An 18,403-nucleotide genomic window follows, 5' to 3' on the forward strand; every position below is an offset into this window, starting at 1 on the left:
TCTCCTGACTTCTCCCATGTTCCTTGTAAGATAAGTATAATTTTTCCGGTTTTACAGATTAAAAAAAAAAAAAAAAAAGCCTGGGAAGGCTACAGACACTTGATGAAGTTGGCCATCAAGTAGGCATCAGAGCTAAGGTTTGAGCAGCTGCACTTTCCACAATTCCTCATTGTCCTAAAATTTCCAGACTGTGCTCTAAAAGCAATCAAATAAAAGCGACAGAGAGCTTTAATTTCAAAATATTACCGGGGGAAAGGGTGGGCAGAGATGCCTCAGGTGACTGAACATCAAGCCGCAGGGGAGCGTGTGGAAGAAAGCGAGGGGTGGCAGAGGGAGAGTGGGGAGGAGAGGGGGAGTCGGAAGGCTTGAGAAGTGCGTCCCTGGGCTCCTCCGTGACTGCGCTGCGGGGAGTTGCCCTGCTCTAACCACTACCCGGCCCGGTTAATCATTTCCTGACCTTCCTTCCCCCTTTCGCCCTGCCCGCAGGATTGCCACATCAGCCTCCCCCTTCCCCCTGCTCGCCTCCTGGCCCTCCAGCTCCCTCGCCGGGTTTTACAAGAAGCCCCAACTTTGAGGCAATATTGGTAATAGTCCCTGACGTCCTCAAGGCGGTTCCCCAGAGAGATCAAGGCTAGCTGGGACGGGGTGGGGGGCGGTTATGCCTCCCCAAGCGGCCCCTTAAGGGTTGCACTGTCCCCTTTTCCATAAAGAGGCCAAAGAGCCGGGGATCCAGTCCCCGCACGGATTAACCAATTACAAACTCAGTTTCCCTCAGGCCAAAAAGAGTACGGCAACAGCAGCTGGCAGTGTGGTGCAAGGTTTAAATGAGATATTGTGTGTAAAGTGCTTGGCTAGAAGACAATAGTGGGTGTTTAACACAGGTTGAATCCCTTCCCTTTTTATCACCTGGTAATTCGGACTTCGCGCTCAGCAAACCTCGGCTCATAAATATTTCACTTGAACCTCCACTGGTGAATGAGGTCTGAAAAGTCCAACCACGTGCTCCACGTAACGCAGATGGTGAGTCACAGTGAAAAGATTTGATCCCAGATTCGTGGGCGCCCCCGAGGGCCCACCCACGTAGTACCCAGGTGGCTGGCTGAACGCCACCTGTTTAGGACCTGTAAGTGGGTCAGTATCGCACCTGGCGCAGGGAGCCTAACACTAAATCGGGACTGCTCTCGAACCAAGGCAGTCCGCTGGGCCACCGGGAGTCGGTAACTTAACCTCTCTGAGCTTATGTTTCGTGTGTAAAATGGGACCTTTAGTGCCTGTTTGCCTGAGTGATTTTATTTTCTTTTTCACACTTTCATGAGTGGCTAGATTTTCTACCACAGTGTCGTCAGACCATCACAACACACGCAGGATCAGTCTTCTCTGAGAGCACTCCTTCAGCCACGGTAAATGCAGCGGACCTGGCCCGCGTGCCGGGGCTTGGCGCCCCACCCTTACCGGTGGGGTGGGGGTGTGGAGGGAGAACCCGCGGTCGCCCCGTGCGGCGGAGTTGGGGAGTCATTCGGGAAAGCAGCCTGAATCTCTCGGCCACCCGCCCGCACGCTCCGGGACCCCACCCGGCGGGAGTGGGCAGGGGCGGGGCCTGTCTGTGGGCGGGGCCTATCTGGGGGCGGGGCGGGGCCGGCCTGGGAAGACGGAAGCCCTCCGCCTGGGGGTGGCGGTAGAACCCGGATCCCAGAATTCCACGTTCTTCGGAGCGGGGCTTCTGGAGACGGCGGGTGGGAAAACCCGGCGCCCGGAAGCCTTTGCTTTCTTTGACGCAAGGGCTCGGGACGCAGCCGCCGTCGGCCGAGCGCCCGGCGAGGAGCGACCCCAGACGGAGCCTTCGGAGCCCCTCCGCCCACACGTCTCCAGGTCCCCGAGCCTCGGTCTTCCTCGCCGCCCTACTCGTGGCCATGGAGTGTCCGCACCTCAGCTCCAGCGTCTGCATCGCTCCGGACTCAGCCAAGTTCCCCAACGGCTCCCCGTCGTCCTGGTGTTGCAGCGGTGAGTGCGGCCCCGGGGCGGCCCTGCCGCGCACCCGAGGCCCGGGCCTCGCCGGGCCTGCCGTCTAGGGGCCGCGGGCGGGCGGCGCGCGGACCCGGGAAGGGGTGAGGGCGAGCCGGGCCCGGAGCCTGGGGAGGGGTACGCGGTGAGGAGGGCTCGGGCGGGCGCTGCGGGTGGAGCGGCGGCGGCTCCTTTGTTTCTCGCGGCCCGACGGCCCGGCCGGCTGAGGAGAGGCCCGAGAGGGGCGGGAGCCAGCGGGGCCCACGAGCGCGTGGGGACAGCGGCGGGCGGGGATCCTGCCAGGCAGCTGGCCCCCCCGCCCCGCCCTGCTGGGGGGCTGTGCTCGGCCTGGGTGCGGGGCTATGGGGGCGGGTGTCCGGCCCCCACGGTGCGGCCGCACGTGTGGCAGGGCCCGGCTTGCGTCCCTCCACGGACTGAGGAGAAAAGCGCCGCTCTCCCGGCGCAGCTTTGTCTGGGCTGCGGGGCGCACTGGGCCCCTTCGCCGCTTCCTCGGCCCCGCTTCCTTTCGTTTCCCTTCGCTTCCCGGCAGGCTCGGGCAACTCGATCCACGCCAGGTGGGAGCCCTCAGCCCCGAGAGGCGCTCGGAATTCGGAACTCGGGCGGCGGAGGTCGGAGTCTTTCATCAGCCTGGGAGGGTGAAGTTTGAAAACAGGCTGCAGGCTAAAAAGCTCTGGAGGCTGAGCCAGCAGCTGATTTGGAGGGACGGCTCGAGTTCCCGTTCAGATGTTTTGGGTTGTCTGAAATTGGGTTAGGATTCCCAGGTTCATGTGCTGAACAACAGCTCTTAGGTTTATGTAAAGCTTTTGCATTACTTCGGCATCTTAACTCCTTTGGCTGGGCTCTTTGGAAGCCCCAGTGCGCTCTTATTGTCTGCTCTAGCGACTTAGGATCGCACCAGCCACACTGCTTTGATTACTTCCTGGTAGGGCCCTGGTGCCGCCGCTAGAGTCTTTGTTTATTAGCTTTGAGATGATCAATGGTAGCTTGAGGTGTAGTGTAAAATTTGAATTGTGCATTTCAAAAACCTTAAGTTCATTTGAAGAAATAAAGGAAAAGAGCAATGGTACGATTTGGGTGTGTGACATTTTTCGTTGCGGTTTGGAGCTGGGGAGGTAGTTTGGAGAATGCCTTAACACTTTTGACAGGTTACTTCTTAAATGGTGATTATGTCCTTGGAGAGAAACATCTGCAGCGCCACAAAGAAACAAGTATTCGTATTCTACGGTTAGGAATAGAAATAACTGCAGTTTTTTGGAGCTCCCAAAGGTTTGATGCTTTGCTTGGCTTTGTAAAGTCAGATTATCTTTTTCTGCGTGAAGCCTTTAAAGATTAACTGGTTAATTGGTTTTACAGTGCAGTATTGCAATTTTTTTATGAGGGTGCAGAAACCTGTATAAATTAGCTCTCCCCTAAGAATTTATCTTCCACATTGAACGTTGAGTATGGAAAAACAAATAAGGTGTATCAAATTGCTTTTCAAATTGATTGGGGGTGTAGCTATAACTGTAGCTATAGCTATGGTGCTAAAACTGTAACTTTTAATTTTTTTCCCCCAAGATTTTAAAAAACAAATGACGGAAGTAAAGACTAGGAAGAGCATATCTTGTGAAGAATGATGCTCTTGCTCATCTGTATACTTCAGGGATACTAAGGGGACAGCGCACTACTGGCTTTAGGTAAACTCACATCAGATTTAAAGATGGCCTCACTGGGCACAAGCATCTAAAAAAGGAAGAGAGTTTATGCAAGTGGCAGATATCCTGTTGTGAGTCAATCTTGCCTTTGTCAGTCAGGGAGTCCACTTGACTTGTGGAAAAGAGTGCAGAAAACTGAGTATCTCTTGAGGAACTTAAAGTAAAATGGAACATAACTAAGAGACTTTTGCTGATAGCAACAGCAAACTAGTATTTCTAGCGGTAAGGATCGGGTCGTTTCTCTCCCAGGAGAAGAATGGCGTCTTTGCATCTTACAACAAAGTTTTTTTCTGACATTGGTATACAAGGGTGGTTAGTCATGTGGTTGGATTTGTAGAACCAATAAAGCTCGTTTAACAACTTTATGTGGCTTTTTTTCTTCTGTCCATATTTTGTGAATTGAAACCATTTCATGTGGGCTCCCATTTTAACCTCTTGGCATCCATTCTTGATATAATCTCGTATTGTATTGAGCTTGATCTTGTTCTTGCCTGCCTGTTTCAGTGATTAAATGATTAGTATATTTGTGAGCTCTTAACTAATTCATCATCTTGGAGTAATATGTATTCTGGCATTTATTCCCTAACCCTCTTGAATTTCTTTTTCTTTTTTTCCTTTCCTTTTCTTTCTTTTTCTTCTTTCTTTCTTTTCTTTTTCTTTTTTTTTTTTTTGGAATAGTGGACCAAAAGGGTAGCCAGTGTGTTGAATAATGCTGTGACCGGGTATTGAGTCTGATTACGTTCTTATTAAGGAGAGAAGAAAAAAAATCCCTGTTTTGGCAGTAGGACAATAAAAGTAATGCCCTTGCCTTGTTTTCTTTGGGAGCCTGCAATTATACCACGGTGAAACATCCTAGGCTCTCCTAGCTAGCAATACATCCTCGGACAAGTAGTTCTTTTACTTTTGGGCATCAGTTTCTTATGTCATCTGTAAAAAAAAAAAAGAGTAATACTTCACAGGTTGCTGCTAAGATGAACAAAGTAATTTTTTTGTGAAGATGTTGGGAAACTCTTTTAACACTATGGAAGTAATAGGTGGCATTACAGGCCAGAACATTTTTATAAATAGGACTCCTCATACTTAAATATCTAAAGGCCCTTAAATAGGGCCTAGGACAGACTGGCTTTATGCCGAATTATGCTTGCAAAGAGATATATTACTCAACAAGATTAGGGGGTGTAAGAAGTAATTATACTTCAGGATTGACTTGAGCTTCTTATCTATGGAAGGCACTGTGTGTGTTAGGTTATGTAATTGTGTATTGCAGTGCTTCTCAAGCTTTTTGTTCTCAGGACCCCTTTATACCTAAAACTTATTGAGAACTCAACCTTTGTATGGCTTATATCTATTGATATTTGCTGTACTAGAATTAAAACAAAATTTTTATTAAATCATTTACAAATACCAGTAATTAATCTGTTACCTGTTAATGGAGATAGTGGTTTATAGAAAATCACTATACTTTTCAAAACAAAAATTTTATGAGGAGAGTGCCATTATTTTACATTTCTGCAACTCTGTTGTTTAGCTTAATAGGAAACAGCTGCATTTTCATTTCTTCTTCTGCATTCAGTCTCTTGAGGTATCATACATCATGTAGACTCTGGAATACTCCACTGCACCCTTGTGAGAGAATGAAGTTAAACAGTATAAGTAACATCTTAATATTATTCATGAAAATGTTTGACTACACATACCGCCCCCGACAGGGTTTTGGAAACTCTTAGGGGTCCAGGCCCACACTTTGAGAATCTACTAATATACATCTAGTAGCAGTGAAGGATAACTGCTGTAATTAAAATAGCTTTAAAAAATTAGAGAAATCCTAAAGGCTAGCAACATGTATGTCTTTGCAGAGACGAGTTTTAAAAATACATTAGCTGGGAACAGATCTAGTTCTGTTGGGGTCATCATCCCATCCTCTCAAAAAAGTTACAGTCTAGGGGCACCTGGGTGGCTCAGTGGGTTAAAGCCTCTGCCTTTGGCTCAGGTCATGATCCTAGGGTCCTGGGCTGTCTGCTTCGCAGGGAGCCTGCTTCCTCCCTCTCTCTCTGCCTGCCTTTCTGCTTACTTGTGATCTCTGTCTGTCAAATAAATAAATAAAATCTTAAAAAAAGATTTAAAAAAAAGTTACAGTCTAATCTCGTTGGCGAGAGACAGGAAGCTAACAGGTTAGTAGTTAAATCCATGTTGTGGTTTAAGGTAAATGTTGAAAATAGCAATTTCCTAATAAGGTAAAAACTGATTTATGTCTAATCTTTGCTAGAGGTATTCTCATTTTAAGTGAAAAATTTTAACTAAAAACTGGGATATTCTTTCAAGAGTTTTGTTATGTGCACATACCAGATGTTATTTTCAGAAGCTGGAGATGGGCATTTCTTATTTTTGTGGGTAGAAGGACTGAACCAGTGGTAAAATACAGGGGAAAGAACACAAATTGTTTAAAATGATGCCCTAAACACAACTGTTTTAAGAACTAAAGAAAGCCAAAGAATAAGCAATTGGACCTCAGGGGTTTGTGTGAAATAAAACAGCCGATTAAACTGGAGATATTTTAATAGCATAGGCATGAGAATTTTCCCTGATTAATTCTTCGAAGAGCTGAGAATGCCTCTTTAATTTTCCAATAAACAGTTGCCTTCACATTATTCTACCCAGGAAAAGTAAATATAAAAGAAGTAAATGTTCTGCAGTTTGGGGTGGATATTAGAGATAATCCTGCCTTTTTTTTTTTTTTTTTTGGACGCTCCATTTGGTAAGCTGAGGGGCTATTGATCCTTGCCAATGGTAATAAATATGTAATTTGTAGTAAAGCTTGTGATAAAGGTGAGAAATTACCTTGATCCAGTGTTAGGTTATTTTGTATCATACTTCTCTCACAACCCTCCATCTAAAAAAGACTCTTGGCCAGTAGATTACATTTTCTAAGTAGGATCACTCATTTGTTCATCCTTAGGTCACATGCATTTACTGCTTTTTGGTAGCACTGTTTGAGGTATTTATTAGGTGCTTAGCATGTAACAAGACACTCAGTAAATATTTGCTTACTGAATGAAGGAACTTTTCTTCCATTTAGATCATGGCTGGAATGGCCTTAAACTTCCATGCTGAAAATAAACACAAAATGAACTTTCCCGTAGAATGCTTTCACCAGTCCTTTCTCCCAGTGTTTTCCTCGGTAACATAAACTTTGACTGGATTATGAGCAAGTGGCCTTCTGCAATGTTACCACAATGAAATTGAATTCTTTTGACATTCTTTGTTTATAGATGGGCAGGTGAACATTTTAGTGTACATGTGGGTGGGACAGTTAAAAATCAATGGACAGGTGATACTTTATCATATTAATTCTGGAGGTTAACATTTGAATTTTATATATGCTTTTCTGAAGAACTTAAACTTCATTGGTAAGAATTGTAAGCTTAGGTCAAATGTAATTGTTTTTCTAGTTTTACTGGCAGTGCTGCCCCTTCCCCCTTAAACCAGCCTCAGCAAAGTCTCTAAATAATTGGTGGTAGATGTGAAAGATGTAGAGTCTAGAATGTGCTCCATGTGTTTGTTTGAAGAGGCTGTAGTCTAGGCATTGAGCCTAACATTTTGCTGTTGTGGAGTTTTGACACACTGATCAGAAGTCATTTTCTAAATGGCATTCTTTTTTTTTTTTTTTTAAAGATTTTATTTATTTATTTGAGAGAGAGACAGTGAGAGAGAACATGAGCGAGGAGAAGGTCAGAGAGAGAAGCAGACTCCCCGTGGAGCTGGGAGCCCGATGTGGGACTCAATCCCAGGACTCCAGGATCATGACCCGAGCCGAAGGCAGTCGTCCAACCAACTGAGCCACCCAGGTGCCCCTCTAAATGGCATTCTTAAAAAATAGCATACAAAGAATATCCTTCATGTCCAAAGCAGAAGTAAGGATGGAGTTGAGGGGAGTATGTGAACTCTTTTTTTTTTTTTTTAAATATTTTATTTATTTATTTGACAGAGAGAGATCACAAGTAGGAAGAGAGGCAGGCAGAGAGAGAAGGAAGCAGGCTCCCCGCTGAGCGGAGAGCCCGATGCGGGACTCGATCCCAGGACCCTGAGATCATGACCTGAGCCGAAGGCAGTGGCTTAACCCACTGAGCCACCCAGGTGCCCGAGTATGTGAACTCTTTGTTTAAGTTTCCCATTATTCATTTATTTTCAAAATAATTCCTTCTCATCATTATTTGCTTTTATAGGATTAGCCTTAGGCTTTTATAACATCCTACTTTTCCCCCAATTTATGCAGTTTCCTTCTTTACTGGAATTTAATAGATTCATTTTTGGATTTTTGAAACTAGATTTAGAAATACATTTTATAGTATTTGTAGCTCAGTAAGCAGAATAGTGAGTAATTTAGCTTGTAGCTCAGTGAGTAATTTAAATTCCTATTTTAAAATTTAATTGAGTACCTCTTCCATCAGGGAGTAATTTACATGTACATTTTCCCCTAACTTTGTTTTTTCTTTCTTTTGGAGCTTTTCTGTGTTTCTTGAGCTATTTTATATATTTTTCCTTCTTTGAAAAAAAGTGTTATTTCCCTTTGATTAGGCTGCAGTTTCCCACCAACCTACCGATGGATTTTTTGTTCAACCTAGGCCTTGGAATAGAGTTGGGTAGGTAGTTTATCAGTGCTTGAAGTGGAAAATGTATACAGCTTAATATATTTTAGTGTTTCATGTTTATTCATAGCTCCTTTAGACATTAGAGCAACTGCATTCTGGGTGTTTTAATAGAGCTTTCCTGGACAGATGGCTTAGAAGGCCGTACTTAGATTCTCAGCAGGGGCTAGTACTTTTTGGAGGGTATATTTGTCATGAAGCTTACCTTGATTGACAGTTTAGAATGGTGAGAATAGCATTAATATCAGTAACAGCTTCTTCATCTTACCTAGAATTTTTTTTGTGCCAGGACCTCTCAAGGTGCTCTGTGATTCATAAGTCTGATTTGAGAATGTAGATAAGGGTAGATATCTTTTAGATTGAAAGGAAATTTACCTAAAACTTGTTCATTGCCATCGTATCCTGAAATCTTTTGGGGTTTCGAATGATCTTTGGCTTGAAAACTTGTATGTAGAGATCATCTTTTAACTGCTGTGAGTCTGCAGATTTTAGTATCTATAGTAATTCCAGATGTTTCCTCATCTATTAGTTTTACTGAGTAGGAGGAGAATGGAGAACAACATAAAGTAACTTCAAAGAAGTTTGCTAGCGTTTAATCCTGACTAATTTAATTAACTGCCCATCCTTGTAGTTTTTCCTGTTTTATGGATTGTGAAACTGAGACAAAGATTAAGAGAGTTGCTTAAGATGCTTGGGGGTATTAGAGATAGCCCAAAGCTTAGACTCAAATACCATTCAAACCATACTTTTAGCCTGCCTTTTAAAAAGCAGGGTCTTTATTTTGTCATCCGGTAACTTAGTGCTTAATAATATAAAGGATTTAAAGTGTTTGGAAACATGTTTAAAATAATTCCTTTGAAGATTTTGACATGAAATACGTTTTAAATTCCACAATTTGAAAATAATTTTAAAATTCTGGATTTGATTAGTAGTTTCTCTCCCTGTTTATTGATTAAAGTACAGGCAAGTTGGAACAAGATTGGTAATACGGTTGGAAGAAAACTGCTGTTTTTGAATTTCTTAACTTCATTACAGTTCACAGATCTAATTTTTTTTGTTGGCTGAAATTCATATTACTTTAGTTCAGATACACTAAACGAGCTTTCTCAATGTAGCTATGGATAAAATGCGGTTAGCTTTTGGTTATTTTTTAAATGTGCTTCTGTTCTTGACGTTGCCCCTTCTCATTTTTTTATTTTGTTTCTAGGAGAGGAGATTCTTCTTGGAGGTAGTTTTCTTGTGGGATGGGGAAGGGAGGGAATTCTTGAGATAGGGAATTTTTCTTTTGCTTCTGGTAGTTCAGAGGTTATTTGAATCTTTCCTTTTAGGCCAGTGTACTTTGTTGATTCCATTTAGTTATATTCTAAGATTTTCCAGTTGTATTTCTTGTAAAAGTTAATTATAGTCTTTAGAGTACAAAGTTTAAAACAGATTTCCCTCTCTTAAGTACTGACAAGTATGTATGTGTGCAGATGAGCTTAGAGAGGCAATTTCATATTTTGAAAACTATTCTTGAAATTAAACTTGGACATTAAAAAATGAAGTTTATAGTTATCTTAATGTTTGTGTGAGCTGAGTGCTTCATGATTAATAAATGCTAGGTGAGAATTGAGAGTTTATTTTTAAAGATTTATTTATTTATTTTGGAAGAGTGCAAGCAATCAAGCTTGGAGGGGGAGGGACAGAGGAAGAGGGTCTTAATCAGACTTTGTGTTGCACTGAGCGGGGAGCCCCACTCAGGGCTCCATCATATGACCCTGAGATCAGGACCTGAGTGGAAACCAAGAGTGGGCACTCAACTGACTGAGCCACCCAGGTGCTCTTGAGAGTTTATTTTTATGGTGAATAGCTCATGTGTTTGAAAAGATATAATCTACTGGATTTTACCTGAAGACTTTGTATTCTGCTTTAGGATTAAATAGCTTATCAGTGGGCTGTTTTCTGTTTTGAGTAGACATTCAGTGCTGATATTTTTTCTTTGTCGTAGTTAACTTTAAGGTAGCTCTATAGAAATCTGCTTGCCTGTTTATCCTTGACCCACCTTGAAGACTCTTAATGTTGTAATAGACTGTTCTTATACTCTCATCACCAGGAAGAGCCGGCTGGTGATTAACTATCATATTCCTGCAGGTTTAATTTAACTGACTATAAGATGCTGCACTTACTGTTTTAGCTTCTTTAAATTTTTGTCCTTACTGACCATTTTTAAATAGTAGATTATTATCCATTCCTTTGTTTTGAACATTTGTTGCACAATATTAAGATGGTAATATTTTAAGCAAAGTTTTTGAAGATCATACTGCTATTTCAAGGAAACAATTTTTGCCGTAGAAGTTTCCCTGGGAATATTGATAGATAACATGTTAGAGAAATGCTCTCATATAATACTTTTTTTTTTGAAAAGAACTATTTAAAACTTAGAGTCTCTGGGACACTAGTACTTAGGTTATTGATTGAAGATTTTTAATTTTAGTTCCACATAGTAAAATGTCCTTTGATTTAATCAAGATTAACTTTAGATTACACCTGAATTATTTTGAATGTTAATTGTGAGATGCATTAACATTGGACACATTGCTCTGTACCAGCTAAGGACTCAAGCTTCACCTTGTATGTGTGCAGTAGCTCCCAGATCTCAACATTCATGACATGAGAATTTAATTCTGAGAGCTTTATGTATTATATCAGTTTCATTTCAGTTATTTTAAATGCTTTGTTTGTAGTCTTTTCTGAAGCTCATTTAAAAACATTTTTAGGGGGTGCCTGGGAGGCTCAGTGGGGTAAAGCTTCTGGCTTGGGCTCAGGTCATAATCCCAGGGTCCTGGTATCCAGCCCCTAATAGGGCTCTCTGCTCACAGGGGAGCCTGCTTCTCCCCCCACCCCCGCCTGCCTCTCTGCCTACTTGTGATCTCTGTCAAATAAATAAATAAAATCTTTGAAAAAAAATAAAAACACTTTTAGGCTTTTGTGGTTTTTTTCTTCTTTGAACAATTAATAGATATTTTGGGGGAAATGTGGGTCAGATTTTAAATTTGTGTCTACTGATTGTAAAAAAAAAAATTCAGGCTCTTGGTTTTTGTTAAAAATTACAACAGCCGGGATGCCTGGGTGGTTCAATCAGTTAAGCCACTGTCTTTGGCTCGGGCCATGATCCCGGGGTCCTGGGATTGAGTCCCTCAGAGAGCCTGCTTCTCTCTCTGCCTCTGCCTGCCACTCTGCCTGCTTGTGTGTGCTCTTTCTCTCTCTCTCTCTCTCTCTCTGACAAATAAATAAATAAGAAAATCTTAAAAAAAAATCACAACAGCCATAGGAGTTTTCAGGTTCCTCTTTTCTGTAATATGCGTTATCTAGCCTGTTAAGCAGAGATAAGTATGTGCCCAATTTATATTTTTTCTTTCCACTTTTTCATAAATAGTCACATTGACTTCAGGTCAATAAAGAGTTTCCTAGCACACCAGTAAATATAAGTGTGGTATTCTCCACCCCCATGGCTTTGTGCTTTCCTTTATTATATTATCACACAAAAAAGGGAGGAGAGTCATACAATGCAGATATTAAACCGATTGTTCTCTGAGTAAAGTCTTTGATAATGAGATGTTCCTAAACCTTTTATTTATTTATTTATGGGTGGGAATGCTTCATTCATATATATATATGAATCTTATATTGCATATACTTACTATTGTTTTTGCAATAATAGTTGTGTGGTATTTACATTTATGACCTATTATTTCTTTTGAAGGTGCTGCTACTGTTTAACCATGGATTTGTTTATTCAGGCTGTTGGCAAAAGTACGGAATAGTGTCAGCTCTTGCTATATTAAATAAATGGAAATATTGGATGTTAGAATTATTCTTAAGTGATCCATGGCTTTTGTTTTCATTTTGCATAATCTGCTTTATAGGGGAAGTTATTTTCAAAGCAATATAAAGTCTTGGTGATTTTTCTAATTATTTGTGTTTGGTCTTCCAGAAGCAGAGTGGCCCATTTGACTCTGATTTGGTAATCTGCCTTGGCTTTAGTAGTTTTAAGCCTCCTCCTCACTACCCTTTCCCCTCATTTGGAGTTAGAGGCACAGTTCCAGTATTTAGTTGAAGGCTGGTAGAGTAGATATAGCATAGTAACTTCATTAGGTTTTTCACCAAAGTAGGTCTGAAGAAGTCAGATTCGTGATTACTGTTTTGGGGATTATGTAGTTTCACATACATTGCTTCCATATGTTGTTTTCATTTCATGTTGAAAAGTGATTTCAGAAAATTTAAAATAGAATAAAATGCTTGAGCCAATGAGACCAGCCTTATGGATCAGAATTTGCCTCTATGTGGGAAGTCAGCAGGACCAGATGCTCTCTCTTTTCTAGCTCTGTAGGTAACTGGATCTGTTAATATATAGATGACACATTTTGGCCAGTTTTGAAATTACTGTAGTAAAGGACACATACCATTAGCCCTGTGAATTCTGCTTGTAGTACACAGGGAATTCAGTTGATGCCTAGCATACCTCAAAATGATAAAGTGTTATTGTAATTTTTATGCCAAGTGAGAGATTTAAAAAACACCTTTTTAAAGATTTTATTTATTTGACAGAGAGAAAGATAGTGTGGGGGGGGGTGCTGGGGGTAGCAGGCGAAGGGAGAAGCAGGCTCCCTGCTGAGTGAGGAGCCTGATAAGGGAATCAGTCTCAGGGCCCTGGAATCATGACCTGAGCCAAGGTAGATGCTTAATCAACTGAGCCACCCAGGTGTCCCTGAAAAATTTTAATTCCAGTATGGTTAACATACAGTTTTATACTAGCGTCAGATAAACACTACAGTGATTCAACACTTCCGTATATCACCCAGTGCCATGTAATAGATTTTAGGCATATTTTTTTTTAAGATGAAAAAAATGGTGTGAGCAATTGCATGAATTGATAGGATTTTATCATTTTAAAGATTAATTCATGGGGTGCCTGGGTGACTCAGTGGGGTTAAGTGTCTGACTTCAGTTCAAGTCAAAATCCGGATCCTGGGAGTGAGCCCTGCATCAGGCTCCCCGCTCAGCCAGAAGCCTGCTTCTCCCTCTTCCTACCTCCTCACCCCTGCTTGTGCTCTCTCTCTCTCAAATAAATAAATAAAAATCTTTAAAAAAAAAGATTAATTGAAGTTTTCACAAAGTAATACGTAGACACAGTTAAGTGATCATATCAGAAGGTTTATTTTCTTTTTTTTAAAGATCATGACCTAAGCTGAAGGCAAATACTTAACTGACTAAGCCACCCTGGTGCGCCAGTATCAAAACCTTTAAAACACAGCAGCAATTTCCCACCCCTTCACCTTCAGTCGTACTGTCCACAACCACCCACGCTAAGGTCTATTTAGTTTTCTCTCTTCTGCAGGTAAATACATGTATACTTTTTTTTTTTTGACAGAGAGAGAGAGATCACAAGTAGGTGGAGAGGCAGGCAGAGAGAGAGAGAGGAGGAAGCAGGCTCCCTGCTGAGCAGAGAGCCCGATGCGGGACTCGATCCCAGGACCCCGAGATCATGACCTGAGCCGAAGGCAGCGGCTTAACCCACTGAGCCACCCAGGTCCCCCATGTATACTTTTTTTTAAGGCTTAATTTAATGTATTTATTTGAGAGTGAGTGAGAGCAAGCAAGAGAGAGAGGATTTTTTTTTTTAAGATTTTATTTATTTGTCAGAGAAAGAGAGAGAGAGAGAGGGAGAGAGAGAGCAAGTGAGCATAGGCAGACAGAGTGGCAGGCAGAGGCAGAGGGAGAAGTAGGCTCCCTTCCCAGCAAGGAGCCCCATGTGGGACTCCATTCCAGGCAACTGGGATCATGACCTGAGCCGAAGGCAGCTGCTTAACCAACTGAGCCACCCAGGCGTCCCAAGAGAGAGAGCATTAGTGGGAGGGTAGGGGCAGAGGGAGAGGGAGAAGCAGACTGCCTGCAGAGAAGGGAGCCCAGTTCAGGGTTCCCTCCCAGGACCCTGAGATCATGACCTGAGCCAAAGGTAGATGCTTAACTGACTGAGCCACCCAAGTGCCTCAATACCTCAAACTTCTAAGTAATACACTCTTATTTCTTTAAAATTTATCACTTTTAGGCTTTATTCCTTCACATCTTGCTGTGGTAAATGAGGACATTAATGTGTTTGTACCATCCTCCCTTCTCCCTTTTCCATTTCTTACTATAACTCTAATACAGGTTTTGGTTAACATAGAGATTATGTTTTCTTGAATTTTATTTTTTCTTGAGTTAATAATTGCCTTTTTATTTTCAATTTTTTTAAGATCTTATTTTTGAGTAATCTCTGCATTCAGTGTGGAGCTCAAACTCCCAACCCTCGATATCCAGAGTCGCAGGCTTTACTAGCTGAGCCAATCAGGTGCCCCAATAATTGCCTTTTAAAAAAAGTTTACCTTCTACATATTTGCTCCTAAATATACTTATAAATCTGTTGTATGTCTATGAATATTATTTTCCAAGCACTTAAGTGTATAGACAATCTCTTAGTGCTGTTTTTCCCCCCAACACCTCCTTTGTAGACTCCTCTTCCTCCAGTTTGAACTAATCGTTCTCTAGGCCTATTGGACAGTTTTTATCCTCTGATTCCTTTGTTGTTCTCTTGTATTAGAGCTCTCATTTCTTGTATCTCATGTCTTTTTCTTTGTTGATTTATTAGCCTGTTTTGCTGTAGTACATCATCCCACTCCCTTCTAATAGGAGGCACATTTTTGACCCCATGCAAGTCTGACACTTCTATTCTAATTTTGCACTTGATTGCTTGACAACTATAGAATATTAGACAAGATTTTTCTCTTAGAGACATGAAAGTGTTGTTCCTTTGTTTTTAGGCTTCCAGTATTGCTGTTGAGAAACCTGATGCCATTCTGATTACTGTGCCTTCATATATATCATTTTATTTTTTCTCTTGGAAGCTTTTAGGATATTCTTCTTATCCTTAGTTTTCTGAAATCTCAAAGTGATGTGTGTTGGCATGTGTAGTTTTTCTTCTATTGTGATGGGTACTCAAGGGGCCTTTCAGTCTCTATGTTTGATACCACACTTATCTTTCCATACTATATCTCTTAATTTGTTCTTTTTTCTTTTTGGAACTCCTATTAATTGAATGTTAGGTGTCCTAGGTAGAACTTGCAATTTTCTTATCTTTTTATTTCTTTGCCTTTTGGTTCTAGTTCTGAGATATTTCCTTGATTTTTTTCCCTCCTCATGCCTTCCATTGAATTTGGATATTTATTTATTTATTTATTTATTTATTTAAAGATTTTATTTATTTATTTGACAGAGAGAGATTACAAGTAGGCAGAGAGGCAGGTAGAGAGAGAAGGAGGAGGAAGCAGGCTCCCTGCTGAGCAGAGAGCCCGATGCGGGACTCGATCCCAGGACCCCGAGATCATGACCTCAGCCGAAGGCAGCGGCTTAACCCACTGAGCCACCCAGGCGCCCCTGAATTTGGATATTTAATCATATTTTTAATTTTCAAGAACTTTTGCTTATTTTTCTGATCATTACTTCTTCCTATATCCCATTGCTATTGTTTTTGCAGTATTTTTTCCTATCACTCCAGGGTTTTACAGTTTGTTTGTTTTAAAGTTTTTCTGTGCTCCCTGCATTGTTTCTACTTCCTCTGGATTCCTCTTTGTCTTTTGTTTCATTTTGTTTTCAGTGTCTACACCCGATATGGGGCTCAAATTCAATGACCCCGAGATCAAGAGTCCCATATACTGCCAACTGAGCCAGCCAGGTGCCCCTTCTTCTTCTTTTTAAAATGATTCTCTCCAGGCTCCTGGGTGGCTTACTTGGTTAAGTGTCTGCCTTTGGCTCAGGTCATGATGGGATTGAGTAGTCCTGTGTCATCAATTCTCTGCTCAGTGGGGAGCCGCCTTCTCTCTCTGCCCTCATCCTGCTTGTGCTCACTCTCTCTCTCTTTCAAATAAATAAATGAAATCTTAAAATAAAATTATTCTCTCATACTAGAGATTTTTTTCAAGGATTTGTTTTATCTTTGTCTGTCTTCATTGAGTGAGGCACTAAAAAGCTCTGTCCGTGGGCTTCACTGTGAGATGGGAGAAAAGGCTGTCTTCTTCACTGGAGGTAACACTGAAGATGTCTGTATGCGAACTTCTTTAGCTCTGTTGAGTTTTTCAGTCTTCCCTCTAGGAGCTGTACTCCTGCCCACTGATGTTCTGACATCAGGGTATAGGAAGTTCCATGATTCAGTTGTTCCTTACAGCCCTTAAATCCATTGTTTTCAGTCCTGTCCTTCCCCTTGCTCTCTGCTTTGCCCAGTGTCCCTAAGCCCAGAGTCACCTCCCACCTGCATTCTTCTCTGCTGGCAGTTAGGTTGTAACCTCCTTTGCACTACCAAGATTATTATTGCTCCTTTAACTTCTTCCTGGCTTCCAAAAACATGTTGAAATCTCGTGTGCTTTGATTGCCTCACATGTTCTCTTTATCCTTGTATCTGTTTAATTCCTTTATTGTCATTTTCATGGATGTTAGAAAGGAGAGGAGATAAGAGAGAAGTTGGTTTGCCATGTTTTATTTGATGTCTCTTTTTTTTGAGAGAGAGAGAATATGGGAGGAGGGATTGAGTCGGGTGAGGGGCAGAAGGAAATGGGGAGATAGAATCAATCTCAAGCAGGCTCCACACCCAGCCCCAAGCCTGACCTGGGGCTCGATCCCACTGCTTTGAGATCACTACCTAAGCCATTAATCAAGAGTCAGTGCTGAACTGACTGAGCCACCCAGCCGCCCCTTAGTCTTTTTTTTTTTTTTTAAAGATTTATTTATTTATTTATTTGACAGAGATTACAAGTAGACAGAGAGGCAGGCAGAGAGAGAGGAGGAAGCAGGCTCCCTGCTGAGCAGAGAGCCTGATGTGGGGCTCAATCCCAGGACCCTGGGATTATGACCTGAGCTGAAGGCAGAGGCTTTAACCCACTGAGCCACCCAGGCATCCCCTTAGTGTCTATTTTTAAATGAAATATTTTAAATCAGTTTTAGGGCAAGACGCGTTGTCCTATAAAAAATGGTTCTAATTAGTTACATTCAGATAGTTAAATCATTAAAACTGAAATTTTGGCATTACTCTATTTGAGTAAAAGAGCAAACTCAGATTTACTTTCTCTTATGGACAGAGCAAAATAGTGTTGCTTTTATCAGAGTCAGGAGAAAGAATAGGTAAACCAGAGGGTTTGAATCTGTTTAGGAAGCCAAATCACAAGCCAGACTTCGGATATGTAAAAGAAATGCAGTTGTAAGGCCATTTGGACTACTGTAATTAATATGTTGTAATATTTTTACTGTATTAGTTCATTATCCATCAATTTAGTGGAGTTAATGCTGGGTTCATAAAACTGTTTGCCTCTACACATTGATAATTTAAACTTTTCCTTTGTGTTTTGGTTTTTTTAAAAAGTTTTTAATTAGAAATAAAGAATAAAACTTTTTTAATCTCAAATTTTTATTTTGATACAATTCCGTACCTAAAGAACCATTGCTAAGAACAGTACAAAGAACTCCCATCTACTTTTCTTTTCTGCAAGTTTTTATTTAAATAAAGTATTACATTTAAATAAGTATTACATTCAGTGTAATACTCGTTTCAGGTGTAGAATTTAGTGATTCATCATTTTTGTACTAAACCGGTGTTCATCACAAGTGCATTCCTTAATCCCCATCACTTATTTAACCCATCCCCCCACCACCTCCCCTCTTGTCACCATCAGTTTGTTCTCTATAGTTAAGAGTCTTTACCTAGATTGACCAGTTGTTAATATTTTGCCCCATTTTTGTTATCGTTTATGTACACATCCTCACTTTATGTATTTTCTTCCTGAGTAATTTGCAGGTAAAATACTCCTTTTCTATAAATACTTGTTTTTTCCCCCCAAGGACAAGGGGTTTCTTTTCAGTAAACATAGGATATTGATCAAAGTCAGACATTTAATACTGATAGAGTAGTATTAGTTAATGCATGTTCCATATTCAGATTTTTCCAGTTGTCCCAATAGTGTCCTTTATATATTTCCT

The 18,403-nt window shown here is 41.3% G+C and overlaps 1 protein-coding gene across 1 annotated transcript in view; it reads left to right on the forward strand.

Annotated features, from left to right (window-relative positions):
- The first annotated feature begins 1,304 nt into the window (after positions 1 to 1,304).
- The window catches only part of USP3 (ubiquitin specific peptidase 3), a 108,734-nt gene continuing 91,635 nt past the window's right edge, over positions 1,305 to 18,403 (forward strand). Inside the window, exons 1-2 of the mRNA XM_044230736.1 lie at positions 1,305 to 1,400; positions 1,794 to 2,001. Coding sequence (XP_044086671.1) covers positions 1,911 to 2,001 — 91 coding nt within the window. The 5' untranslated portion in view covers positions 1,305 to 1,400; positions 1,794 to 1,910. The remainder of the gene's footprint in view (positions 1,401 to 1,793; positions 2,002 to 18,403) is intronic.

This window comes from Neovison vison, chromosome 13 (genome assembly GCF_020171115.1).
Source record: "Neovison vison isolate M4711 chromosome 13, ASM_NN_V1, whole genome shotgun sequence".
Classification (NCBI taxonomy): Eukaryota; Metazoa; Chordata; class Mammalia; order Carnivora; family Mustelidae; genus Neogale; species Neogale vison.